Source organism: Rhinolophus ferrumequinum, chromosome X (genome assembly GCF_004115265.2).
Source record: "Rhinolophus ferrumequinum isolate MPI-CBG mRhiFer1 chromosome X, mRhiFer1_v1.p, whole genome shotgun sequence".
Lineage (NCBI taxonomy): Eukaryota > Metazoa > Chordata > Mammalia > Chiroptera > Rhinolophidae > Rhinolophus > Rhinolophus ferrumequinum.
Genome location: NC_046284.1, coordinates 84848530 through 84867737, shown reverse-complemented (window position 1 = coordinate 84867737; position 19208 = coordinate 84848530). Strand labels below are relative to the sequence as shown.

The 19208-nt window shown below is 40.1% G+C and overlaps 1 protein-coding gene across 3 annotated transcripts in view; it reads left to right on the top strand.

The window, feature by feature from the left end:
- The first annotated feature begins 3403 nt into the window (after window positions 1-3403).
- CCNB3 (cyclin B3) overlaps window positions 3404-19208 on the top strand; it is a 48233-nt gene continuing 32428 nt past the window's right edge. For 2 of the 3 annotated variants that reach the window (XM_033128955.1, XM_033127263.1), the window contains exons 1-3: window positions 12396-12528; window positions 16523-16654; window positions 19008-19094. In XM_033128955.1, the coding sequence (XP_032984846.1) occupies window positions 16559-16654; window positions 19008-19094 (183 nt within the window). In that variant the 5' untranslated portion in view covers window positions 12396-12528; window positions 16523-16558. Of the gene's footprint in view, window positions 3497-12395; window positions 12529-16522; window positions 16655-19007; window positions 19095-19208 lie in introns of those variants that run through there. The other variant, XM_033128113.1, reaches the window with a different exon arrangement.

Below are 19208 nucleotides of genomic sequence, written 5' to 3'. Positions count from 1 at the left end.
TATTGGAAACTATATTATGAGTTTATTGAACTTTAACTGTGACTTATCAGAGAGATTGTAACAGTATAACCCTTTAAACTTTTTACATCCTTGATTGTGTTTGAGAACTAGGTTCTGAGGTAGCTGTTTTTGAGAACTGGTTTCTGTTTTGTTTTGTTTTGTTTTTTTCACCTGTTCTTGTCTTATGGCATGGATAGCCTGTGAGATAGATTAAAGTACTGGTTGGAGCAGCCATTGAAACTAACACAGTCATTAGCCGGAGGAACGGCTCTTTTCTCTTTACTCAGTTCTAGTATTTGGGTGAAAGCTATTAGCTCAGCTAGTTGTGTGCTGGCTCCAGAGGGAAGGCTTGCATTTTCTAAGATATTATGTAGAGTAACTACAGCATATCTAGCCTTTTGTATGCTATTTTCTAGAAAAGAGCTCTCATCAGTGAAGAGAGTCCAATGTGGGTTTCCTAGGAGTGTTTTTTGTAAATCTGCTCTAGTAGTACAGGTTTGTATTAAACTTATTGGTAGTTAATTCTTCCTCCATCTCTGGGAGGAATGCAGCAGGATTAGGGGTGGAGCAGGTCTGTATTTGGATTACAGGACCTTTTCCTAAGAGGGCCTGATGCCGCAGGAGGCGGCTATCAGTGAGCCTGTGACTCTTATTAGCATCTAAAGGCCCTTGAACGTGGTGTGTTGCAAAAAACGGTTAAGTCTTGCCCCTTTGTGAGCTTGGTGGCTTTGGGAACTAGGAGGGTAGCTGTAGTTATGGCCTGTGGGCAAGCTGGCCAGCCGCGTGCCATGAGGTCTAGTTTCTCACTTACATAGTTCTAGAGTCTTTTTTTCAGTTTAATTTGTTTGTTTTACATTTTCTTAAGGTATAGACCAATGATAAGAAACATGCTGAGTAAAATGAGCCCAAATCTGGGGGCTGTCTTTATCTTTACAACCAAAGCAGTTTTCAGAGGAAAAAGGTCCAGAGTGAGCGGTTGACACAGAATAAATGGCTTCTATATCAACCAGGAAATTAATAGGTTTACCTGTCCTGTCATGGTCACCCGCCGTATTACCCCCTGTAATGAGAATAGCTTGGGAGCCGCTGGGAACTTCAGGCCCAACAGTGATGACGCCCATTTGGGGGGAGGGAGTTGGTCCTTGCTCCCTTCAGAACAAGGGGTACTCTCTCCTATAGTGCCCTTTGGTCTGTGCAGGGCTCGCGGCTGTTTGGGAGGATTAGGAATCCAGTGATCTGGGCTTGTATATCCAGAGTAGACTCTTTTATCTTGGCGCTTTCTCTCTGGGGCTTTTGGGGTGCCCTGAGGTGGCTTCAGCCTCGGGTTGTCTATAACTGTGGCCAAAAGTCTGGCCTGTTTCTGGTCTTATCCTCTGGTCTCGCTGTTCCTCTATTCCTTGTTTTTCTGTCTTGGGTGTCAAAGACGTTTAAACAAATCCCTGGCCTTCTCTAGGATCTGAGCCTCTTGATCAGGGATGTAACAGTGGGCCGGAACCGTTAGAATTCCCTGCCAGTTAGGGGGAAATATTAGGCTGAGTTTCCTTATATTGGCCCGTAGCTGATACCGAGGAAGACACATCAACTCTAGCAGTTCTACAACACAAAAGGTGACTTAACTGTTAGCCAAATTCAGTTTTTAGGTTTAATTTTTGAGTAACCAAGGATCTGATTGAGAAAACGTAAAACCTAGGAAATTATTCTGGTGACATATACTGATAACCAAAAGCAAGCGATGAGCACTTCTGAAGGAGGAATATTTTCCTGTGAGTCCCCAAATCATGTAACCGATGTTGGATCTGCTAGCAGTTTCTGGGTGTGGCCCGGGATCCTGTCTCCTGAAGCCCAAGAATGGACACACGGACCAGGGAGAGGCAAAAGGTTGTAGAAGAAGATAGTTTGTTAGAAACAGGAGAAGTGGTTGCAGCTCCCAAGCGGGAGCGGGTGCCCTAAACTGGGAAGCCCACTAGCTAAGGCAAAGGCTTTTACTTTTATACTTTCCCCTGCCTGCTTGGGGAAGGGGGCTGGAGCCTTCTGATGGAATTCATCTATTAGGTTTGTCCTGTTTGCTCATCCTGAAGGGATTAACAAACTAACCCTTTCCTATCTATCATATCTGCTCCTTTTTCGGGCTTGAAAGGATTTGAGATTATTTATTAACCTCAAGGTGTAATGTCATGTCTCTGTCCTGGAGTGAAGGAGACATTCCAGGACCTGGAGTTTTAGGGTATGGCTGCTTTTTTGTTTATTCCACCAGGGAAGCCCTGTCTACCTAGCAACATACTAACTAACCAGGCTCATTATGTCTGTACTGTGCATACCTATCTGTCCTTTCCTATGAGTGATTGAAGCAGTGGAGGGAGAAAATAAAGGACTTTCAAAAGTTATAAACATTCTCATTATTTTTTCTTCAGAGGGCAGCTGTTAAAAGAAAGCAGACTCTTAGATATGTTGAGGGTTTCCTTTCAGGTAGGGACTTAATTAGGCAAGTAAGGTCTGTTCTCTTGCCTTACTGTAGAAAATGACTTAGAGCTATTTTTGGCGGGGAGGGGTAGAGGGGTGACTTGTCAATGGCCATTTCTGGTCAGGTTCTTCTCTCTTATAATTGTGAAATTTCCCTCCTCTGATTCCCTAGAACGTTTGCTTTTATTGTCTGTATAATTTATCTGAAGTTTACAACTGTAGATGTGGCCTTGAAGAATTAATTAACTTTTCCTACTCCTGGATCTCCTACACTGAAGCCTCGAGGGCAGGTTTTCTCTCATTGTATCCACAGCGATACCGGCACACAGCTGGGTTCAAGAAAGAAATGGTTTTAGAATTTCAGGCAGAAAACATAATTCAGAAACCATGGAGTCTTGGAATCTGTCATAATGATTAAAAAAACTTGGTTAGCTATTTGAGTGGGCGGCCTTCTTCTTAGAGCAATAATTCTTACACTTTAGCGTGCCTTAGAATCATCCGGGGGCTTATCAAAACCGATAGTTGGGCACCATCCCAGATTTTCTGCAGGTCTGAAAATTTGCCTGTTATTGTGTTTTCAAACATTATTTGATTCTCACACAGCCCTATGGAATGGGTAGTATTTTAACCCTGATTTTATTAATGGGTAGCTAGCTGGTGCTCAGAGAAGCCATTTAACTGGTGGTTTAGCAGATCCGGCACTAGCCACTTCCATCATCGTGGGGGTGGGTGTATGTGTATGAGTGCAGAGATTAGCACGCCTTTTCTTTCTTCTAATGTCCAAAATACAAAAGAGAAATTCCCTGAGGGGATGTCGGTGGTAGTATAAAGGGTCCCTAGTCTGATCTTTTGGCCCCATCTGGTGGTTTCAAGTCTGACTGAAAAGTGTTGGTCGGTTATCTCCCCCTGCTGGTGAGAATGGTAGGGTCGGTCAGTCTCCGCGGAGATCCGTTTGCCTGAAGCGGCTTTTTCTGGAGGCGATTATCTTGAGGAGGCTGTTCTGAGGTGGCTGTTCTGAGGCGGCTCTTCTGAGGCGGTTAGTCCCCTGTCCCTCTGTCCCTCATCTGTTGTTTTCGTTTTGTTTTGTTTTGATTTGTCTTGTTTCGGGTTCTGATTGGTGGGGAGCGCCTTTCCGATGCGTACCTTTAGTTCCAATCCTTGTATGGCTTGTTAAAGGTGTAATTTCTTTTTCTAGGTATTAAAAGAGCCTTTTGCCTTACATATATAAATATGTAAAACTATTCTATGTCAGGGCTGGAGATGTGGCTGAGGGACCTAAGTTGTTAAATCAGAATTTTTTGTTTCCTGTCAAACTAACAAACTTGTCTCCAACATCTGAGAAAAAGTGCTTAAATATGGTATTGGTGATAAAGGTTTTCTCTTATGTGAATGAATGTTTTTGTTTTTGTTTTTGTTTTAAAAAAGACCATGAAGGAGAGGAAGGGGTTCGGGAAGCACGAACCCCTTCAGGTTCCCTCACAGAACTTGTAGCCATCCTCCCCCCCACACACACCCTTAAGGATCCCCCTGGTTTCAGAGACATTAAAATGGGATGAAGACTGGCCCAGTCTTCAGCTTTGTCATGTAGTTGCCCCGTGGGGATGTCAGACTTAGCCCTTCTGTGCCTGTTGCTTTCAAAGCAAGATGGTAAATGGGGGTAATGAGTTCATGTGGCCACTAGGGGGCGCCGCTACTTGGACGACGTATTCCCACACAGGACAAGATCACCCCATACAAAAGCCCATTTTGCTAAGGCATTCCTCTCAGATTGAAAGGGAAATCGTTGATTCCGCCTTATTGGATAGAATCACTTCCCATCTTACAAACTGCATTTTCGTGTCTGTTATACTTATTGACTTAATATTTAACATTATATTTATAACGTAGATAATATAATATTATACTTAGTAATATAATAACCTTTCCTTAATAGCCCCATTATGAGGATGTATATAGGTTCACAGGGAGAAGTGATTATCCAACTCTCTGTATAGACCGTAACAGTGGCTCATGTACTTAGACACTCAGTAATCACTCTTGGTGATAACGGGGTGATTTTAGTAACAGTAATTATGTTGGCAGTAATAGCATGCTGAACAACATGTGTCCTTTGAAATCCTTAGCAGTTGTATATTCACCTTTTTTTGGCACTTATTCTGCCTTGTGTTGTAGTTATTTCATTATGAGTTTTATTTTTCCACGTACAGAAATGCTTGAGGAGAATGACTATGTTTTCCTTATTTTCATTTACCCTGCAATGGATAGCACTAGGTTTATGTATATTAGTAAGTGCTTCAGGATATTTATATAATTGAGAGTGTGTACATCAGAACCTAATATAATGTTATATGTCGATTATCTCTCAATTTTTAAATAAGAAAGAAAATTAGTGGTAATGGTTGTTTAGGAATCGCTATGCCCAGAACCATACAGAAGTGCTTGGCTATGGCTGAGAACATTGGACCCCCTTGTCCAAACTGCCTGGCTTATTGCAATAACTTCCTAACTGGTTCCACTGAATCGTTCCTTGCCACTCTTCAACAGAATTTTTTTCCCCCAAATCTGCATTTTATTTATTTTTTTATTTACTTTATTTTATTTTATTTTTTTTAATTTATTGGGGTGACAATTGTTAGTGAAATTACATAGATTTCAGGTGTACAATTCTGTATCACATCATCTATAAATTACATTGTGTGTTCACCACCCAGAGTCAATTCTCCTTCCATCACCATATATTTGATCCCTCTTACCCTCATCTCCCACCTCCCACCCCCCTTACCCTCTGGTAACCACTAAACTATTGTCCGTGTCTATGAGTTTTTGTGTTTTTTTTAAAGAACCAATATATTTTATTAGCCACTGTTATTTTTTTATAACAGCTTTATTGAAATATAATTCAAATGCCGTCTAGTTCACTCATGTAAAGTGCACAATTCAATGATTTTTAGTATATTCACAGAGTTGTGCAGCCATCACCATAATTAATTTTAGAACATTTTCATCACCAGAAGAAGAAACCTCAGACCCTTTAGCTATATCACACCCCAGCTCCCTCAGTCCTATACCTCCCCAGCCTTAGGCAACCACTAATCCACTTTATGTCTCTATAGATTTGCCTATTCTGGACATTTAATATAAATGGGATCATACAATATGTAGTCTTTTGTGACTGATTTCTTTCGCTTAGCATATCTTTTTCCAGCAAAGAGTGGTGATAACATATGTGAAATGCTATTTATGAGGGAAGATCATTAGAGACTCAGTGTTAAGGGCTTTTATTGGAGGCTGGTCCTCTGCCTAGCACTTACAAAACTCCAGAGTCCCAGGAGGAAAGTTGTTGTTCCCCATAAATCATATGGTTTGCACAAACAGTTAAGGTACTCTAAGCTACTCTCATCAGTTAGAGTGGTGGGAACGCTACCCAAATCCAAGTTCCCAAATCCTGGGCAAGGGCCAACTTTGCCAGCAGGATTTTCAAATTACAGCATTCTCACGCCTGCTATCTTAACTGTTTCCTACACAGATTTTGATAGGGATTACGTTGATTCTGTAGATCAATTGGAGGAGGATTGCCGTCTTAACAATATTAAGTATTTCAGTCGATGAACATAGGATGTCTTTACATTTGCTTAGGTCTTTAACTTTTCTCAGTGATGTTTTGTGGTTTTCAGAGTACAAATCTCATACTTCTTTTGTTCAATTTATTTTCTAAGTATTCTTTTTGATGCTGTTGTAAGTAAAATTGTCTTTTATTTTCACATTGTTCCTTGAAAGTGTATGGAAATACAACTGAGTTTTGTATGTTGATTGATCTTGTGTTCTGCACCCTTGAGCTTGTTTATTAGCACTAATAGCTTTCTCTGTGTGTGTGTGTGTGTGTGTGTGTGTGTGTGTGTGTGTATTTCTTAGCCTATTAATATGGTAGATTACATGGATTGATTTTTTTTGAACCAGCCTTGCATCCCTAGAATAAACCCCACATGGTCATGGTATATAATACTTTTGGTATATTGCTAAATTCTGCTTGCTAATATCTTGCTAAATATTTTGCATCTATTTTCATGAGGGATGTTGGTCTATAGTTTTCTTGTTTTGTACTGTCTTTCTGTGGTTTTGGTATCATGGTAAAAGTGTTCTCATATGAGTTGGGAAGTGTTCCCGCCTCTTCTATTTTCTGGAAGAGATGGTGTAGAATTGATGTTAATTATGCTTTAAACATTTGGTTTAGTTCTCTAGGCCCAGTGGAATTATCTGGGCCTAGACTTCTATTCTTTTAAGAATTTTAAAATGACAAATTGAATTTCTTTAGAAGAATGGAACTATTCCAATCAGGTATTAAATATTGGGTTATTGTGGTAGTTTGTGATTTCCAAGGAATTTGTCCATTTCAATTAAATTGTCAAATTTATATGTATAGAGCTCATAGTATTCCCTTAGTATTCTTTTGATGTCATTAGGGTCTGTAGTGATATCCTTTGCTTCATTTCTGATATTGCTAATTTTTGTCTTTTTTCTTTGTTAGTCTTGCTAGATGTTTGTCAATTTTGTTGATGTTTTCGAAGAACAGATTTTTGTTTCATTGATTTTCACTATTGGTTTTCCTGTTTTCAATTTCATCAATTTATGTTTTTATCTTATTTCCTACCTTATGTTTGCCTTGGATTTATTTTGCTCTTCTTTTTCTAGTCTTGAGGTGAAGCTTAGATGATTGATATTCAGACTTTTCCTCTTTTCTAATGTAAGCAGTTAGTGCAATATTGTTCAGTTTCCAAGTGTTTGGGTATTTTCCTGTTTTTGTTATTGATTCCATTGTGGTCAGAGAACATACTCAGTTATGATTTCGGTTCTTTTGTATTTGCGGGTTTGTTTTATGATCGAGGGTATGGTCTATTTTGGTAAATGTTCCCTGGGAGCTTGAAAGGTATGTGTATTCCGCTGTTATTGGGTGGGGTACTCTATAAATGTCCATTAGATTCTGTTTGTTGATGGTGTTGTTAAGTTCTTCTATGTCCTTGCCAATTTTTTATCTAGTTGTTCTATCAGTTATTGAGATGAAGTATTAAAGTCTCCAACTATGAATGATGGATTTGTCTATTTCTCCTTTTAGTTCTATCAGATTTTGTTTCATGTATTTTCCAGCCCTTTTGGTTAGTGCATACACATTTAGGATTGCTGTGTCTTCTTGGTGGATTGACACTTTTATCATTATGTAATATTCCTCTCTGTCCTTGGTAATTGACTTTACCCTGAAGTTTACTTTGTCTGATATGAATATTCCCACTTTTTAAAAAATTAATGTATGTATGGTATATCTTTTTCCACTTTTTAATTTTCAGCTTCCTTATATCATTATATTTGAAGTGAATTTCTCCTTCACAGCATATTGTTGGATCATGTTTTTTAAATCCACTCTGCCGACCTCTGTCTTTTAATTCTTCTACTTAAACTATTTATGTTTAATGTGATTTTTGATCTGTTGGGGCTTAAGGTCACCATTTTACTTTTGTTTTCTGATTATTCCCTCTGTTTCTCATTTATGTTTTCTTTTTTCTGCCTTCCTTCCAGTCAGTTACTTGAAGATTTGTTTGAATTCCATTTTGATGTATCGACAGTGTTTTTGAGTGTATCTCTCTGTATAGCTTTATTAGTGCATGTTTGAGGTATTACATTATATATACACAACTTATCACAGTCTGTTGGAGTTAACATTTTGCCAGTTTGATGGAGGGGTAGAAACCTTTCCTCCCTTTACCCTTCCCCATCTATATTATTGTTTTAAACATTTCCTCTACATACATTGAGAACCACATGAGACAGTGCTATATAATTTTTGCTAATACTGTCAAACATAATTCCGAAAACAGTATCAGAAGGAGTCTATTGTAGCTACCTATATTTTTGCTCTTTCCACTGTTGTTCCTTCCTGATGTTACAAGATTCCTCCTATTAATATCTATTTTTTTACTTTGTGATCTTTCTATTCTTTTAAAGTGGGCATCCAAGAATGACTTGATTTCCCCATTACGCCTGAAGGATATTTTCCTTGGATGTAGAATTCTGAGATGAAAGTTCTTTTCTTTTAGTACTTGGAAAATATTGTGTCACCTCTTTCTGGCATGCACGGTTTCTGATGAGAAATCCATTGTCATTTAAAAAAAAAATCGCCCCTATTAGAAAGGTGTCATTTCTCTCTTGCTGGTTTCAAGGATTTGTTTTCCTTTGTCTTTATCTTTCAGAAGTTTGATTATGACGTGTCTTTGTTTGAATTTCTTTGGGTTTATCCTGTTTGGGGTTTTGGTTAGCTTCTTAAATCTGTAAGCTTCTGTATCAAATTTGGGGAATTTTCAGCGTTATTTCTTGGAATAAGTATTTTTGTAGGGAAGATTACCAGAAGTAGAACCTGTGGGTAAAATGGTTTTAAAATTAAGCAGGTACTTTGAAACAACCCTCCTAAAGTTTATGGCAGTTTTTACTTCTACCAATAGTGAATAAAAGTGCCTGTTTACCCACCCCCTTATCAGCAGAAATTATTATTAATGTATTAAACCTTTGCCAATGTCCTAAACAAACAAAAAAATGCATTGCTCTTTTAATCTGCATTTATTTTTAGTGAAATTGATCACATTTTCATGTTTATTGACCATTTGTATTTCTTCTCTTGTTATTCATTGTTTTGCCAGTTTTTTTTTAATTTACTTTTTTATTGGGAGGTTCATCTTTTTCTTGTCATTTGTGTTGCCATTGTTTTTTCCAGTTTGTTGTTAGGTTTCTTAACCTTGTTTTTGTTTTTGTTTTTCCAAACAAAAATTTAAAAATTTTAACCACTAAAATTTATTGATCCTCTTGTTGTCTCTATCTAGATCTTTTTGTTCCGTTTAGATCAAATTTTTCCTTCTGCAAGATTATAAAAATATTCTTTTATATTTTGTCTAGTATTTCCATGGTTTCATTTTCACAATTAACTCTTGGATCCATCTGGAGTACGTTTTCATGTAAAAGTGAGGCAGCTAATAGCAGATCTTTTCTATCAGGTTTTAACACAGGGATGTAGAAAGGAGGAGATAGGAGAGTTTATGAGAATGCTGTATGCCTGGGAGGAGGGAAATATACGAAAATGGTAGAGTCAAAGGGCTGTCTCCTCTTTTCTCAGTTTTCTCTCTGAGTCTACCCAAAGGAAAGGTTAAGTTAATTGGAGGTGTGAAGGTTGAGAAAAAAACAAATTCAGAAATTTTGGGGGCAGCCGGATGGTTCCGTTGGTTAGAGCGCAAGCTGTGAACAACAGGGTTGCCGGTTCAATTCCCACATGGGATGGTGGGCTGCGCCCCCTGCAACTAAGATTGAAAATGGCCACTGGACTTGGAGCTGAGCTGCGCCCTCCACAACTAGATTCAAGGACAACGACTTGGAGCTGATGGGCCCTGGAGAAACACACTGTTTCCCAATGTTCCCCAGTAAAAAAAAAATTTTAAAAAAGAGAGGCAGATTATTTCCTTAATCTAATAATAAAAAAAAAAATAAAATAAAACACATCTCTCTAGGGAAAAAAAAGTTTTTTGGAAAAATCACAACTTTTACTCAATCACTTTTAAAAAATTGAGGTATAGCTGACATACAACACTGTATTGGTTTCAAGTGTACAACATAATTATTCAGTATTTGTATATATTGTGAAATGATCACCATACCAGGAAAAATGAAATTGCTCGTTTTGTGATTTTTGTGTTGCTGTTGTTTTGGTAGATGGACCTTTTTTCCTCTTGACTAAGAAGACATATAGTGACTTGTGTTAATACTGTATTTCCTTTATAGTGCATCTCGGTGGGACACTTATCCACAGTTATGATCTTTAAAGGAAGGTACTCATTTACTTAGTTAACAGACATTTTTTCAGTCATCTGTCAAGTAGGCTCGTATCGGGTAATGCTTATGTGTTTGGTCTCTGTAATCAGACTGCTTGGGTTTAAATCCCAGTCCAATAATTTAGTAGCTGTGTGATCTTGGGCAAGTTACTGAACTTCTCTGTACTTCAAGTTCCTCTTCTGAAAAATGGGGATATTAACACCTCATTGTATTGTTGTGAGTGTCAGAACAGCCTAAAACATATAGTAAGCAATTGATAAATGTGAACTATTGTTAATGCTAATCACTGGAGATAGATAGAGCACAAGAGATATGGTCCTTGTAGCTATAGACCTTGCATTCTTGAGTGAGGATATGGGTGAAAAAATTACCAATAGCAACAATTACTCTAAAAGAAATGTAAGGGGCTGAGATAGAGTATAAGGGAGGAGGGAGAATTTTACCTTAGTTAACATGGTCAGAAAAGGCCTCTCTGAAGAGGGGACATTTAAGCTGAGACTTGAAGCATGAGAAAAATCAAGTAATTTAATGAGTGGATGTAAGAATATTCCAGACAGCGAAAACAGCATGTGCAAAGATCCTGAGGAGAGGGATTTTGGTATATTCAAAGCTTTGAAAGAAGAGCACTATGGTTGCAATGGAATAAATGAGAAAGAGAGGTATGAGATGAGGTTGATGAGATAGGTGGGACTTTTAGACCCGATTAAGGAGTTTGGATTTTATCTTAAATTCTGTGGGAAACCACTAAAGCAGGAGAGGGACAGGATATGATTTTTCTTTTTAAAAAAGATTGATTTTGTTGTCATGTCGTATTTGTATTAGAGAAGGGCAAGATTGGAAAGGGAAGAGCAGCTTGGAGGCTCTTGAAAGTAGTTCAAATGAGAGATTATGGTGGCAGTGGAGATGCAGAGAAGTGGATGGATATAAGCTATATTTTTGAGATAGAATCAACAGAACTTGCTGAAGGATTGGATATGGGAGGGTAAGGTGATGAAAAAGAGTTTGAATCGAGGATGATACCAGGTTTCTGGCTTGATTAACAAGCTTGATGTGGTACCAGTTCCTAAAACGGGGGGCATTGGAGGAAGGATCAGGTTTGGTAAGGGTTGTGAATATGTTGAATTTATGAATCTGGATGAGATAACCTAGGGAGATTAAAAAGAGAAGAGGGCCTGGGGTTATGTGAATATTTTACTTTTAACGTAGACGCTATGAGATACTAAAAGGAGAATGGGCTAATAATAAAGGTAGGGATATAATGTAGTGTTAGAGTATCTGCCCTATATGCGGGAAGTCCTAGATTTTATTCCTGGAATCTCCATTTTCTCTTTGCCTCCTCAGAGGACAGCACAGGGATACGTATTCTTTTAGTCTTTTGTCAATTACTTCCTTACGTATATTTTCTAGTTCCTGGAACAAAGCAGGTGGTCAATAGATATTTGTTGAATGAATACATTAATGTATGAATGAAGTAAATGAGAATATCTGGGTTGTAGTACCTGCCACAATGCAGTTTTGCGATACTGGGCAGTTCACAAACTACAATTTTATCTGTAAAATGGCAATAATAAAAGTACCTATCTTTTTGGACAGGGTTTAAAATAATAAAAACTTATAACAATGAGTACAGAGCTAGTGCTGAATTAATAACAGCTACTATTATTAGCTCTCTGCACTTGGGTCCTTATCCATAAAATAGGGGGCAGTAATTTCTGCTCTGCTCCCCATCACAAGGCCATTTGTGAAGCCAGCAGAAGTTAACGTTTGATTCTACAAAGCGTCATTAATATTAATGTTTTAACTAGGTTGAGCCTACTTTATACCGCCGCTCTCCTCCTTTCCTCCAGCAGTTATTTAAATGAAAATGCCTCTTTGAAGAGACCCAGTACTTTCGCTTGTTAAACCTGCCTAGTCCAGCCAATGGAAACCACGCCCCAATGCCAAGTCTGTTAGCCACCGAGTTCGATTAAAAAGCCCAGCCCCGCCCCCTTGACGCTGATTGGCCCCTGCTGGCCAATCACCACTGCGCTTCTTCGGGAGCTGTAATTTTCAAAATTCGCTGCGGGCCGATTGGACGGAGCACAGGCCAGGTCGAGACCAACACGGGTCGCTACAGCACGGAGCTTCATTTCGTTTCCAGGGGCTTCTCCTGGTCTAGGAGTGTGTCCATGGTCTTTCCTGTTCCGCCCTTAATCTCGGTGTGAGGTAGGCGCCTTTGGGCTTGTACTGCCCGCTCGAATGTCTGGCTCTGTCGCACGCGGGTCGGTCCTTGGGCGTCACTCCAGCCCCTTGTTACACGCTGTCTTCTCTTGGCCGGTTTCGCCGGCGTCCCTGTTAGGAAACCTTTGTTTTGTTCTTCTGTCCGCGAGAAGTCTGTGGAGAGAGCCCTGTAAGCGGTTGGGCAGGGAGTGTGTGTTAGAGGGTGAGATGGCAAAGTAAAGGAGGCTGCGTCCCGCAGGTTTTTAGGTGGAGCGTCCAGTACACATGCCTGAATCAGTCCGTTTACAAAACGCCTTTATACAAGTGAAAGGGTGCAGGATCGATTTCCTCCACAAGACGTATTTAAGTCAGAGAACGCCGAGGGATGTCTTTTGAACTACAGGTTGGAGGATCCGAAGGAGGATGAAAACGAGTCTTTTCTCCCTTGTTATCCTTTTTCTCTTCTATCCCCGCCTCCGATCCCTTCAGCTCTGGCTAGCCCACTGCTCTCTGCTATGTGATTAGAATCCTAGAAGGTCAGAGGTTGGAGGGACCCTAGAATACTGCTTGTTAAACTTTAAAGTGCATACATCTCACCCGGGGATATTGTGAATTTGCATGTTCCCATTTGATAAGGCCTACTACCTGGGCCCGAGACTTGAAATTACTAAAAGCTCCCACGTGATGCTTTGTTGCCGGTCCATTTACCACGGTTTGAATAGCGGGGGCTCCGGTCCCATTGCCTCACTTTATTAGGTGGGGAAAGGAAGCATAGAAAGAAAAAAGGGATTGTCCCAGTGTCACCCAGCCAGCCAGGGGCAGGGTCGGAACTAAACCCTAGGCATCCTTGCCAGCCCAGTGCTGCTTTTATTGACACCATGCTGTTTTCTCTCCCCAATGTCTTGCTGTCTGTAACCTGCCTTTGTACATAACGTGGAGTTTCTACTGTTTCCTGTAGATTGTCTTGATCTACAGTTTTGGAGTCTGAACAATTGGGCTTCTAAAAGAGCCAGCTTTCCCCTGTGTGGGTTTCAGCACTGCACTGGGATGGCCGATGGGGTGTTCAACCCTTAGTGCCCGTGTAGGGGAGATGGTGGAAAGTCTGGAAAATGGATAGGATTCTAATTTTCTTGTTTAAGTAAGGCGTGGCGTTTTGTAGGTGGTAGAAGTCGAGAGTGTTCTGCAGAGAGTGTCTTTTTATGAAAGCTTGTTTTTGGTTTGGTGGTGTCAATCCCCTCCCCCTCCTAGTGGCAGGGAAATTAGTGACTTAATTAAGTCAGGGTGTGTGTGTCCCCCAAAGCAAGTGATTGTTGTTCAGGACAGTGAAGGTGGTATATGTCCATCATGTTGTCGACGTAAGAAACGTCCAAACCTGTGGAGAATTTTTATAACAGTTTCTTTGAGCCAAACATATGCGGGGAGCAAGATTTCAAATGCTCCGGAGAAGAACAATTTTGCAGCTTCTTTTATGCATTTGAAATTAAGGAGGGGGACGTAAGGAAGATTGGTGACAGCAAGGAGGGGATTGGATTACGGGATAGTTAACAAGTAGTATACCCTCTTGAGGGTTAATAACCCCTTGGAGGGTTATTCTGGCACTTCAAAGGTGTGTTAACCTAAATGCCCCAGAACAATGGACAGGGCTGGCTTAAAACCTTTCACGAAAGAGTTACAAGCCTGGGGTTTGACTACCCACCATGACCTATCCAGTTAGTAATTTATGATCAGATCATCCTGTGAGGTTACTTTCCATAGAACCCCCTTTTATTTGTCCACAGTGTGAATAACCTTCTTTTGTCTGAGGTTTAATTAACCTGTGACATCTTCAGCTGAAAGTGTTTTAACCGTTTTTTGCTCCAGTCCGATTTTTAATTTCCCTTTGAAAGATAAAGTTTTTAGAACACGAGTCTTTGGTCAGCCATTAAAAAATTGTCTGATGTGTGACTAATAACAGTGGAATAAGTGGTTTTCATACAGTGCAGTTAAGGGCGGGTGCACCCAATGTGGCTTTATTGCTGCTTGGGTGAATTTTGAAGGATGATTTTGAAAACAGGTTTGGATTTGGGGGAAGGGAAGGTGAGTGAGACCCACCATTTATTCAGCATGCCTACCATGCTTGGTCTTTGGCATGCAAATTTACATTTGAGCCCCAGGATGCCTGTGCAAGTGAGAGGTGGCATAGCTCTTTAGCAAAAGAGGAACCTGGCGCTCAAAGATGCTAATTTGGCTGATTTAGAAGCCCCGATGCTTCTGTAAAAAAAGCCTGTGCTCTTTCTACCTCCTCACACTACCACACTATGGCCTTTCACTTTAGACCATGGACTGTTGTGGAGTGTTTTCGAGTGTGATGGGAGAGACTTCATGGCATTTTAGAAAGCGCCCTGGAAAGAGTTGTGTGATCAATGCTGCTTAGTAGTTTGTCCTGCGTAGCAGGTCAGTTGGAAACATTTTTGTTGTGAGGATCAGCAGGTAGTAAATATGAAGGCACATACTCGTACTGACTTTTACTCACCGACAAAATGTGTAATACTTCTCCATCCAAAGCAAAACCCAAATCAGCCTTTCTCCTTTCTTAAACCTTCTCAAGCTGTAGTCTTCTCTGCTTTTCTTTCTTAACAGCCGCTTAGCCCCAACCTAGCTTTTAGCCCCTTTCTAACTCCCGCGTGAGAGTGATAAATTCTTTATACTCCGCACTCCAGACAACCTGGACATTGGACATCCCTGAACCTGCTGTGCTCTGCATGTTCAAGCCTCTGCCTGGGCTTAGGCTTTCTTTGCCTGGAAAGCTCCTCAGTCTACTTGGGAATGGCTTTGTCATTTAAGTCCAGATGGAATGAATATAAACTCCTCTGTGGAGCTTTGCTCCGCCCCTCCTCACTACCCCCACAAGGTGACTGACTTTCCATTGTGTTTCTATGGTGCTTTGTTAAGTCATTTGTCACATTTTAATGCTAGAGTTAGAGCTGTGCGTGTGAATACTTCTAGGATAAGATCCATGATTTATTCGTGTTTGTATCTCCACTGCCTGAAGTATCTGGTGTATACTGGTACGTTTGTTGCATTGCCTTTAGGGTCTCTCTTAGTGGAAAGCAGTTGAACTTGGAGATTGAATGTGGGTGGGGTTGGAAGGGCAGTTGTATCTGAGTGGGAAGGGTCTCTAGTGTATGTGAAAAAAATGATTCCTCCTGATAACGTATTTGCTCGTAAGACACATAAGTGTATCCTAACTATTGAGGACTCACAAACTAAAAGAACTTTAAGAAACATAGAATGGGGTCCTGTACTGAAGAAGGTAGGATTCTCCCAAGGGTTGTGTAATGACTTGTGATTTTCAATGAGTTAGTTCCTTCTGCTGTTATGTCATGTTTTGATTTTTTTCCCTACCAGGTGTCTAGAACTGGATTACAGTTTCTTCTGATTGAATGCAGCCTTTGAATACTCTCTGACCTGTTGTGCCTATGTGTGTGTGCAGTGCATTCTTGTGTCTTCTCTGTCGCATTGTTATAATCGCTGTGGCCAGGACCCCATGCCTTTTAAAGAACATTAATCCTACCAGCTAGCTTCCATACTGTATTATCTGTCATGTTATTGATTGTTTTCAGTGTAAAACTCTCATGTAAGTTGCCCCCAATGTTCCTAGGCCTAAAGTAAGGGCTAGGCCATAGTTCCAGTGCCCACAGAAGATGGCAGGTACTGTGCTAGGCTTTTTACATAGAGTATCTCATTATTAATTTGAACAGAACCCTCCAGAGGTAGCTGTACTTTTCTCCGTTTTATAGAAGAGAAAACTGAAACCCAGGGAGTTTCAGTCACTTGCCCAAGGTTAATTGTGGTAGAACCAAGATTTGAACCCAGACCTGCCTAACTCAAAGTCTGGTTTCTCCTAGGGGTGCTATAGAGAGACTGGGTTTTTTTTTTTTTTTTTCCCCCCAAGCGTTTCCAGAGAAGTCTGTGATGTTTCTGGTGAAGGGTGTTTTAAACAGTCCCTTTCTGATTGCAGCTCTGCCTTGGATAGACTCTGCTGAATCTGTAAGAGATGCCGCTGCCACTACCACCCCGAGGCTCCAAACGTGAAGCAAAGAAATCTCGGTCCAGCAAAATTGTACCCAGTGATCATGGCCAATCGGAAAAGGTTAGAGCAAGCTGTCTCTCCCAACAGCAGCGTCTCGCTCGGGTAGCTTCTTCCTGTGTTGGCTCAGTCCCTACCCTCACCCTTAAATCTTTCAGAATATGGGTGCTTTAATTTGAGAAGGAGGGAAGGAGTGGGAGCTCTTGTAGTTGGAGACCAGCAAATTAGAACTTGGGGGAGAAAGTGTGAACTCTTCTTTCTCATAAATGCGTGGCTGAAACGAAGGCCGCCCTCCACAGTCTGCAAAAGCAAACAACACTCTTGTTATTGATCACATTAAGGATGACATTTATACTCTTACTTTCTCTCAGAGGCTCAAAGCACTTTGCCAGGAGGCTGCTTGATACATCCTGGGGAAAGTATGAAGATGAGGTCAACAAATGTGTTATGCTTTTTACAGCTATTTAATTTAAAGAGTGGGTCCGTTTTGACTCTGCTGTTTGGACCTTGTGAATAGTTTGACATAGTCATTCTGATTCCTGAGATGTTGTATGTTTGTTCATCATCATGCATGTTTTCATCAGAATTTTACTAACACTAGTGAATTACCATTAAGAAAGTATTTGCTGGAGCAAGCATCATGAGGCCAATTTAATTTCCTTGATTAGTTTCCTCTCAGTACAAATATTTCTAATCATTTTCATTTTTGTTTTGCTAAAATGGTTTTCATGGAGGGGAAGAATGTTGTTGTTTTTTTCTATATAAATTGGCAAGATAGATTTGATACATTGATCAGATTTTTGTCCATATCAAATTTTCTGATGAGAATTCTACCATTTTAAGTTTTTTTGTATGCGTGGTGGTTATTTTTCAAAATCCAGCTTTCTTGGGGCACATTTTATAAATCTAAATTTTATTGCGTTCAGTTTCCACTGTAAATTTTGTTTGGCGCTGCTTATTTCTATTGGTCATATTAAGGCGGAATTAGATAACAGATCGACAGTTTATTTCTTAGCGAATCTGTGAGAAAATAACTTGTTATTTTTGTTAATTACTTCCACTAGGATTATTTATTATGAACTACACAAAAGACTCATAGTGTACTTGTTTCTTAGCATAATCAATTAGAAAACAAGTAATTCGTCTCCGCTCTTTCAGGATTACTCTACTGGGCTGGATTGGTCTATTGTATTATGAATCCAATTCTCTAAATTCCTGATCACTTATTGTGTCATGTACTAACCGTTCATGGTGTAGATGGAGAACAGAGCAAATAAATGGTCTGACCTCAGTGCGTCTGTTTCACATTATAACAACTCTCTGATACAGATAGGGCAGGGTTTATTTCATCAAGGATACCTGATACTTAGGAAACATTCACCAAATAAAAACCGTTAAGGTGTAGGGGAGCCCCACGATGTGATTTACCCTAACTTTATCTCCGTAGATGGTCTTACTCATTTGAGAGTGGGGTAAAGCATGTACAGATAAATAATACCCAGAAACAAAGCTCCCCTTTGCTCCAAAATATTCACCTCTCCTCCCTTCTATCTTCCCTCGTTTGTATACACTAACAAGTAGGGATTCATATGGATTACCAAACTCGTTTCTTAAAATACAAAATTTTCCCTGTGAGGTTTAAAATTATATTGGGCTATATACCTTTTTTTTAAATTTGAGTTTATTTGAGCCAAACAGATGACATGCCAGGAAGCCAGATCTCAAATGCTCCCTCGGACTACATACTTTTAAAATATGATTTCTGTCCATTTGTAGTTTATACAGATAGACTTTTTTTTTTACATGTATTCTCTTATTTCATCCTCAAATAAGGTAGGTTATCATTCCAATTTTACTGATAAGAAAATTGAGGCGAGATATTAAGTGACTTTTCTAAGGTCAACGGCTTGTAAAGAGCTGATCCAGGCCCAGTATGTAGGTGTATGTCTTATTGTCCTTATTGGGCACGTCTTAAATTAACTGCTTAACATAAAAAACACTTAAATATTTGTTAAATTATTGAACTGATTTGCCTGAGACCCTCCATATTAAAGGCATGACGGGGAATGGCACAGTACCGGTGGTGGTGGTTCCTCTTGGATAGGATAACAGTACATATGAGAGACGTAAGAGGGAAAGGTCACTTCACTGAGCTATGTCACTCACTCTGAGCTACATGAGAGGTCATCTTGTCTCCCGACAACCTTGTCCCCATCGTCAGTGGTACCTCCTTCAGGGACTCGAAGCAGCAGTGAGTGCCAACATTTCCTTTTGCTGTAGTTTATTGGGGTTTATTATATGCATCTGCGATGCTTGGAGATTCTAGAGTTTCCCCCTGAGCCCCAAAGATGACCCAAAGTCCCTGAAAAGACTGTTCACAATTGGATATACTCATTTACCTCTGTTACATTTTTAGAGAGGAGAGAACTACCGAGCAAAGATATCTCCGTCTTCACCTCAGGGACCACTCAAAAAGAGATCGGCTCTGGAAGATGTCACCAATGTGAGTATGCTAGTCCAGTCCTCTGCTGTGGTGCTGCGTAAGTTTTAGACAACCTCTTCCTTGAGGGACCTTTCCAGTTTACCAGACTCTGACCCTCTCTGGATGTTGGGAGCT